Source organism: Mastigoproctus giganteus, chromosome 3, assembly GCF_048544385.1.
Source record: "Mastigoproctus giganteus isolate SK-2022 chromosome 3, ASM4854438v1, whole genome shotgun sequence".
Taxonomy (NCBI): Eukaryota; Metazoa; Arthropoda; class Arachnida; order Uropygi; family Thelyphonidae; genus Mastigoproctus; species Mastigoproctus giganteus.
The window spans coordinates 188,214,755-188,224,731 of record NC_143577.1 but is presented as its reverse complement, the minus strand read 5'-3'; the positions used below and the strand labels follow the sequence as shown (position 1 = coordinate 188,224,731).

General features: G+C 35.8%; 1 protein-coding gene across 1 annotated transcript; it reads right to left on the bottom strand.

The window, feature by feature from the left end:
• Positions 1-1,765: 1,765 nt before the first annotated feature.
• On the bottom strand, positions 1,766-9,742 carry LOC150088480 (cytochrome P450 18a1-like). The gene is made up of 8 exons (XM_090370177.1): positions 9,525-9,742; positions 8,742-8,869; positions 7,250-7,356; positions 6,628-6,923; positions 6,352-6,467; positions 3,885-4,140; positions 3,040-3,227; positions 1,766-1,944 (listed from the first exon to the last, which is right to left on the bottom strand). Exons 1-8 carry the CDS (start codon positions 9,740-9,742, stop codon positions 1,766-1,768), a joined length of 1,488 nt encoding a protein of 495 aa, XP_090226303.1.
• Between the last annotated feature and the right edge of the window lie 235 nt (positions 9,743-9,977).

Here is a 9,977-nt window from a genome sequence, read left to right as displayed (position 1 = left end):
AGCAACTGGGCTTTATAGCCATTCTAAATATCTAAAATAGAAGGTTAAGACACTATTCCTAGCTCCGTGGACTTATCCGTACCGAATGGGGCACCGAGGGGACAGCCGTCCATCTCCTTTATGATAACATCTTTGTTCCAATACAGACTTATGCACCCGGATCTTCGAGAGATCGTGCTTCGTACAGTAGCATACAGATATCACTTCTCTCTGCTCAAAGCCCTCGTGGGTAGGGCGCTTGGTAGGATCGCCATCCTTCCAACACCGGGTGGAAAGGATTCGTGAAGATATTTTATAGGTCTTTTTCACAGCAGGCTCTTTAGCGGTCTCAGGTGAAGGCTGCTTAATTTTTTCTCCCAGAAATTCAGATTTATCGTCTAGCAACCAGAAAATCGACTTCAGAACAATACGAAATTTACAGATAATATACATGGAGTAACATTGCCTTAGTCGCTGATACTCCTAAAGGCTAACAACAACAACCAACAACCACATCTGCTCAAAGATTCGCCCCTTCGGGTATTATGCAAGCTGTAAAACTGTCGTCACGGAATCATTGTCTGTCATTGCTGGAAGCTTCCTCAGAGCTGCTCGTGGTAAGGCCTTGCTTGATATATGTCCTCAACCAAGAGATTCTCAGGGAGCCTTTGGGCATCCAGAACTCAGTTGAGCAGCCGCCAGAAGGCTGAATTTGATATCCGAGCGGAGGCGCATCAATGATGAGTTAAATACCTTTTAGCAGAATTAGTGAACTAATTCTAAGAAGGAAAGACAGACGTTTGCTTTCCTGCTCTCCGTTCTTACTGCTGTCCGAATACATAGGCCTTGTTTACGGTTTGGGTTGTCGGCCTGTTTATTCGTGAATGGAGACGACCTGATGTCCATGCTTTACCATGTGAGTTTAGAAACTTTAGAATCGCTTGTGGAAAGCCAGAGACTGGTTCTCCAAGTCCTAATCTATTGTCTGTTACAAACGGATCTCCGTGCTCAGCTGGAACGGGGCCCTCTTTCTTTACGAAGATACTTTGCGAAGACTATCTGAAGACAAAGAGAGTGTTGTCTTTATTGTCAATATAATAAAGATGTATTTGAGAAAAGAGCTCTTTTAAGACAATAGAGATCTGTTTTCTCGTGTTTGGGTGCGATAGCGTACCCCCACTACGAAGGTAAAAAGCCAAGATTGCATATTAATCTCTTTAAATTGTTTTGTTTCATTTTTGGTGTTGACCAATGGATCTTTGTTTATTTGTAATTTTATGTTATTTTGTTTTGATAGTGGAAACCAACTAACTTTGAGGAAAAGAACTAACTTGCTACATAAAAATGAGTATCATTTGCTTAATAGCCCAGGTGGCGAATATATTTTAAGTTAATTTAAAATAAAATGAAATGAAATGTCTGTGAAAATCCAAAGCGTAGTTTAAAATTACTGTTCTATATTAATAACAGATGTTACGCGTTTTGTGCAATTCATAAGCAAAAAGTCTTAAAAGGAAATTGACCGTTAACTGGCACATTTAATGGATCTTTATGGTAGAATTAGCTCATAATTTACTAGGACGAAATTAAAATAAATTAAAATAAATGAATAATATACTTTTACTTTTCCTCTTATAAAAATTAAGCTGTTTATTCAAAGAAAAGTGATGGTTTTGCAAATAAAGCGTGTTTATTAAAAGTAATACAGAAACAAAGCATTTCAAATTATTTTATATTTATTTAGATGGGTTTATAATTTGATTAATTTCTGCACTTTTCATGAGACTCATGCTCTTTTCATCAGACATATCTCCTGTCGCTTCGGAAGAAAAACTGTTGAATTACTTCCATCTAAGTCAACGAATACATCCTCTGGTAACCTAACATCAAATCGTTGAAAAATTGTCGCGAAATATAGGAAAATCTCAACGTTTGCCATTGTCTCTCCAGGACAGGACCGTTTTCCTAAAAGTGTACAAAAGAAAAGCAGAAGATGTACGATCAAATAGCCACTTAAAATATAATTAAAGAACTGCGAATATGAATTGCTCGACGTAATAAATCCATTTAACAAGTGAATTTAGTCATGAAAACTCGTATTAAATATATTGTATACAAATTATGCGGTATGTAGGACTACACTGGGAGGATAAGATTAAAAATTTAGGTGTATTGCTGAGAGCTGCAAAAAATCGAAGTTTGTTGAAAGCAGAAAAGAAACAAGAGAAAAATTGGGTTCCACATGGACTGAGGGAAGGAGATAGTTAAGAGGTTAACTGAAGGGAGAGATGTAATTGAGTTCCGGGTATCATGGATCTGCCGTGTGGTGAGAACTTATGGTAATGTCAATAATGGTGTGGCAAATCTGTAATAAATTTTTTTCAAGAATAGTGGTTGGCCAATCAAACTAGCCAGTGGGCTACTGTCCAATATCTAATTCTGGGCTTTATCGAATAGGGTTCATCGACTTTTTCTTCCTGATAGTGTTCCTCTGCTTTTGCTAAAGAGAAAGATTTATAATTCTGGTTCCGACAACACCAACAAGACTTCTTCAACAAAGGTAGTCGGAGGTTAGCATAAGATTGGAAGAAGACGAATATCAGATAAAAAAGGTATGAATCACGGATCTAAAAAGTTCGATTATGATAAAATCTACTGACACCAAATTCTGGATCAAATCGCTAGAATTATTGTAATAACCTGAGCTTACTTCACATCAACAAATTTTAAGGATATCAATAATAAACCGTAATTTGCCATGCTGATGCAGTGCGGTTTGGCAGATTGACCGTATTTAGTAGTCAAAGGCTTGAAACCCAGTCTACTGAAAGAGCGTGTGCTACAGCATTCCCACTGCTTACCACGAGGCCGCATAATATCATTGTACACTTGGATATACAGTGGGTAAATCTATGGTGAATACACAGATTCTATTATAACAATAATCTCCAGAAGTAACGTTAATGGTCTATAACATAATTTTGCTCTTAGAATTAAAAGTGCTTTGTCTTCGGTGTCTCCCAACTCCACGGGAGGCTCCGAAGATGGGAGTATACTTACCCATGGAAAATGGTATTAGGTACTCTGGCTTTTTTACTGATTTTCGATCAGGAGTAAGAAATCTGTCTGGTATAAATTCTTCTGGATTTATCCATTTACTTGGATCGTGATGAATGGCCCACAGATTTGCGATAACAACTGTTCCCCTTGGAATGTCGTAGCCTTCGATGGTTATGTCCTCTGAAGAACTAAACAAATAATAATTATTAAATTCCAGAAATATTTTAATTGAAATATTTGAATTATGGTAAAAATGCAGCAACTTCTATTCAAAGCTACTGCGTTATTCAGAAATTTTTCTTGCATGGCTAGATCTTGGGAATAACTCAATCTCTGATATAACAGTTGGTTAAGCTATAACAAGAGTGGGAAATAAGAAACATATACCTTACACACACGTGCATACAGTGAAAACGATTTGAGGAAAAATTTACTGGATAACAAGGATTCTGATGGCCACACTAAGAATAAACAGGAATGTTACGAATACAGTCTCCAGTAATATTATACCCAGGTCTGGAGGACAGACCTAAAAAAACAGACAGAACTTTCAGAGAGTATTCAAAACAGAGTGCATAGATTGGTAGCCACAAGTGGCCATTAAAAAATGTCAAATTATATAAGAAGCCATTACAACATATCCATTGATGAGCGCATTTGATTAAAAATTAAATTAATTAAATAAAAAATAACATCGATTAAATTAAAATACAGAGATTAATTTACATTTTGGAATATTTGTATCATAGCCATTATGGAAAACCTTTAGAAGTTAAAATATCTCTAGTTATAACTGCTTTATTCTGAACTGCATTATAGTATCCAAGTACTAAAAGCCTACCTACGTTCTAACAAGGTTCAATGGAAAAACAGTTCTCCATCTTGATACTTCCAATAGCGTTGAATAAGTATAGGGAAGCTTCAGTCGATCTTCCCATGACGGCATCTTTTCCCTTCCTATTGTGGAATCGATTTCCTCCTGGACCAGACGCTGGACCTCTGGATATGCAGCCATTACTAAAAGAGTCCACAGAATCGATGTGCTGCTAGTTTTGCTACCTGCAGCAAACAGTGCTTGCACATTCCCTAGGAGCATCATTTCTAGAATAGAAATCATTATATCAATTTAGTAATGTGTAGTTTAAATACGAACGGCACTGCTACTACTACTGATAATAATAATACATTAGAAGCTAGCACAAAAATGCCAGTCACTGACAGATCCCAAGATGTCCGGAAAGACGTCCAGGTTCGAATGTAGGAAGTGTATTTTCAGACACATTCGACATCCTAACTTTTGATAGTTATGCAATAATTCTTGTATCAACTCTTTATAGCTCTTCACTATTTTATTTCCTAAAAGCCTGCTAATAACACCTCTGAAAGATTTCCACGCAACTAATTCAGTGGCGTTATGTTTAGTGTCCAGGATTTCATCCTTTAAAAGCCATCTAATTTGTGGGCCTACGAATATACCCTCCTTCAACTTTGCATCACAAATTTTTGGACAGTAGCTTTTTAAGAACTGATAAGCTCCAATATATTTTTGAACAGATCTTTTACAATATTTTTAATGAGAGCCAACTTAATGTGCAAAGGTGGGAAGAGCACCATTTCAGGATTCACTAAAGGCGTGCATTTGATGTTGAGTTTCCCTGGAACGTATTCTTCTCTGATGGGCCATTCTTTCACAATATAATGATGTTCTTCCGCGCGACTATCCCATAAACACAATTCTTAGTAAAACCACCCTGTAGTCTAAGCGACAAAGCGATTACTTCTAAATCACCACAGTTTTCCAACAATATTTCTTATAGTTTAAGTAATTTAATGGCAATGACATCATATTATAGGTTTCTTTCATAGCCACTGAATCAGCCACCGTGACAGAAGGTTTGATATTACCATTGTGTAACAAAACTACCTTTAAACTGAGTTTAGAAGAATCGAGGAATAATCTTCATTCTTCAGGATAGTTTTCAAACTCTAGTTCATCCATCAATCCATTCACATCTTTGCAGGCATCAAGGAACCTTCCATTTGATAATAATCCACAAACTTTTCATTTCGGTTTCTAAACACAGAAATCCTCGTGGTTTTTGCCAGCAAATTCCATTGTGGCAACCTAGATCTTAATGGCTCAGACTGTTGCTTTGAAAGATTTAAAACTCCGACAAAATCATTAAATTCACTTTTCTGAATAAAGTGTGGGGTTTGTCATTTTCAGGGGTGTAACTAGGTTCGGCAGACGTTGAGGGGATAGGTATGGGCTCTAGTGACTCTTGCTCTTCTTGCGGAATTGTGATTTATTCAAAATTAGGGGGAGAAATAGGAATAGGGTGTTTCCATGTGTGTGGCAATGGTCTTTGCGGACGAAAGGTTGAGATATTTTATTAGGTTGAAGGTTCAGACATACTCTATTTTTCTTTACAAACCTCTTAGTATTTGTGAGACAAAAATAACAATCTTCAAGGTGACCTGTCGGTTCTCGACAGATCATCGGAAGAGCAAAAGGAATATTAGAATTCTTCCCCTTCACCTATTCAGTCAGATTTACAAAGCACCTTATGGGGCATCCACCTTTGATCCTGATCACTCATGTGGCAACCAAAATAAATATAATAAGCTTGTTTCAGCTTGTCTGTGATTGATCGACGTTGTAGCTTCACTATAAATTGTCCACAAACATAGCAAAAACTGTTAGCCGAATTAATGCACGCACGACATTTTCACGAGTTTTCACCAGACCAAAACGGAACTTTGAAACACCGCAACCTACTAATAGATCTTACAAATTTAAATTAACCCAAAAAAGTGTACATTTAAGGGATAAAGACAGCTTGTAAACAAGTTGCCTTTCACAGAGGCTCCTGGCCACCGGAAATATAGTAGTGTCCAAATGTGCTACCGCATAATAAGGATGATAGCAATATAACTCAGAGCAGCCACTCCTCAGGGCCACAAAACTAAAAAGAGTTATTATTATACCAATAAATACAGATATGTTTTTTTTTTTTTGTTACAATACGTTCGACCGGGAATGGTACAGAGTGTGATGTTAGACGATATCATTGATTTTGAAGCAATTTTACGTTTTTTTTTAAAGGTAAAATTGCTTCAAAATAGAATCTTTTTTCAAACAAAATAGAAAAAAAATTGCTTCGTGTTAGAAACGTTTTACTGACATATTGGTAATCAGCACATAAAAAGTAACCTGAAAGGCTTACTTTCATCCATGTTAGCAAAACCTTGTTGAGCAGTGTTATGAGCAATGGAACAATCAGTCCCTTTCAAAATTAAGAAGTTAATTACCAGTAAATGTATTATTTGGGTCGTTTTTCCTCTTTTCCATTTCAATCAGAAATCCTTCTATGTAGTCACGAATATTGTCAGCATCTAAATTATTCTGATGTGTTTCAGCTTCTTTTCTGCAACAATTCAAAGAAAATTATGTTTTATTAACTGATAAATTTGGCACAAAACCGTACTAAAATCTTTGTTAATCCAACAGAAGAAAATATATATTTTTAGCGGCTCACCTATGCAATTTTTATTTCATATATTATACAAAATATATATTTATAATACCTGATAAAATTCTCAAGAAGCAACAGTCTGTTTCCAAATCCAGAAAACCTCAACAGAAATTGTATGAAAGGCTTCATCCAAAGGAAATAAGTAATGGCATCAAAGGTTTTTAAATTCTGATTTGACGCATTTAACATATCGTTCAGAAACTTTCTTTTGGGATCGCCGTGTTCAAATCTTTGTCCGAACACCATAGAGGTGATATTATTCGACGCACTAGAAAGAATATGTTCCTCTAGATAGCAAGGGCAACCATTGTATTCTTCAAGTTCTTTGATGAATTCCCACAATTCCTCCTGTTAGATGAATAATATTTGGATTAATATATATATATATATATATATATATATATATAAATTTATATTAAATAATAAGTAGAAAAATAATAATAATGGAAAGAAAAATAAACAAATATCGGTGGCTGCAAAGCATTACCTGCCACATGTTGCTAACCTGTAGTTGGAATATGCAAATTAAGGTTTACATCAGCATTATGAGAAGACAAGAAACAAAAACAAATAAATTATTTGTTTCTCTAGTTATTGGTTTATTTGTTGTTCTGTCTTACTTGGCATACCATACTGTAGGTATAATCTCTGGTCTAATTATAATATTTGAATACCTTTATGTTTTCTTCCATTCTCCCTTTTCCGAAACCTAAATCCCTCAGTACATGTAAGGCAAAACGTCTCTGCTCTTGCCATTCATATCCATTTGCCGAAACGAGGCCTATAAATAGAAAACATAGAAACCATTTTAATTCAGAATGAAAGCAAGAGAGAGAAAAAATCTTTATTGCAACTAGATGAATACAATGTAGAGAATCCTAATGTCCCAACTGTCCATGATATTCATGCCATCGAATAACAATGGAATGAGAAGACAGCGAGAAACTTCGGACAAGAATAACGGATATTTATCGCTGTTGCATAAGATTTAGCAAAAAGGTCACATTAAAGAAGTCGTACAAGATGCCCGAAAATATGGTCACATGACATCAATCCGCATATGATCCTCTCCAACGGCTAAACAGACCTGACAGCGGTGAACCATGCTCGATATAAGAGCCTCTATAAGATTTTGTGCTTCTATAAGATTTTGTGTTTCTATAAGAGCTTCTATAAGATATAAGAACTAGCTGGTTAAATAAAACTACCTGCAGTCCAATCTAAACATTTCCACCCGTAACTTGAATTTATGTCCTCTAATTCTAGAATCATTTATAATCTTGAAACTTTCGTCCTCATTCATTTTACTGATGCCTCTCAGAGCCTTAAACACTTCAATCAAATCTCCTCTAAAGTGTCTCGTTTCCAAACTCTGCAACCCGCATATTCGAAGTCTTTCTTCATAAGGACGCCCTTTTGCCGATCTCACCAGGCGAGTTACTCTTCTTTGCACCCTTTCAAGAAGTTCGATGTCTTTCTTTAAGTCCGGTCTCCATACTTGAACACATTATTCCAAGTGTGGTCTAACAAAAGCCTTATATAATGGCATTATCACGTCCCCATCTTTACTTGCAAAAGTTCGATAGATCATCGATAGGACACCATGGGCCTTCCTTGCAACCTGTTTACAATTCTCAGAGAATTTCATGTCTGACCGTATCGTAACACCCAAGTCCCTTTCCTCCAGTACTGGGTTTAGTTGAACTCCACCAAGTGAATAAGTTATTTTGGGATTACTGTTTCCCAGGTGTAATACCTTACACTTTGTTGGATTAAAGCATAGCTGCCATTTTTCTGACCATTCCTGAAATCTATCTAGGTCTCTCTGAAGAAGCTCAGCTTGACAATGACCATTAACTACTCTACCAATTTTAACATCATCTGCAAATTTAGACATCACGCCCTCTATCACTTCATCAATGTCGTTTATGAAAATTAAAAGCAACAGTGGTCCTAATACAGATCCTTGGGGAATCCCACTTCTTACATCAACCCAATCTCAGGAATATTTATTACCTTTAACAATGTTATCATACTAGATGGTATTCTCAAAAGAATAATTTGTAAATGGTTAAGTTTCATTTATGACTATATCGTATATAACACTTTAAAAATAATTGAAACTGAATTGAATAATTGAAACTGACTAACTAATTTGTTACTTACTCTTCCGTCCTGGAAATGGATGAAAGATTAATGGAAGTGGTCTGTTCAACAATTCCGGTTTTGTAAAAGCTTCTTTAGTGCTTTTGAAATCGTTTAGAACTACGACATAACGACTTCCGATATGCAAGCTAAACAAAGACAAAAATAAAACAAAAATTCATTTCAAAAATAACTGAAATCTATACTATACTACTATCATTAATTATGCCAAAATAGACTCTAAAAAATATAAGTTTCTCGTAATTTACAGAAGTCTTATTGAAATACTACAAAATTTCATTCTAGCACATTTCTTTAGCTTTCATCATCAAGGTTTGAACTCATGAGGTTCTTCGGTGTTCAAATCCAATTTTTGACTATCAAGGTGATTAGGCATTTCGAAATGCAGTGATTCCCTGACCATTATTGACCTCCTCAACATGAATTGTTGAGGAAGCTTCCATCCTGTAGTTGGTTGATAATGGCTGCAATTTACCTTTTTTTAATTGGCCTTGTGGTCTTCTGTCGAGAAGTGACATAATGGGCAGTCTATTTGTATTATTATTGGTTCATATTATTGGTCCCGTACTGTTCGTGGTTTACGCCTCTATATTCGTGATTTTTCACACAACTCGGAACTTGGTGCTACTTGAGGGCGCCATTAAATTCTAATTAATGGCTTTAAAATTCTATATATATATATATATATATATATAAACGTCATAAATATATTTATTTATTTATCAAATTACATCATACTGTAATTTGGCCAAATTACCTTAATAGTCTAACGCCTAGACTTACCCAAACACTTTTCCATACTTAGCTGCCAGTTTCATAAAATCTACATGTGCATCTTTGCCAATAAATGGAAGATATCCAAAAATCGGAAGACCAATTGGACCAGGTGGAAGTCTTCTTTTATTACTATACGTAGAGATCACATAAAGAGAAATAATCGCTAGAAGACTTGCAGCAATCTCTCCAAAGTAGAGTTCTACAAACTTGAACAGTGACTCCATGTTGGCATGTCAAAAACGCGTCTTACTGCGCATATCTCATTCGTTCACTCACCACCCCACTGATAATGATAAGTAACGACGAGGAGTACGGCTGATAATAAAACTAACCTGAAAACCTGGACCTCAGCGTTCAGTAAGATTTCACTGAACTCGAAACAATTAGAAATAAATTATTTTCATTTGATGCATCAAAACTGCAGCTAATGATTTCTGCCTGATATCAATATCGCGAGTA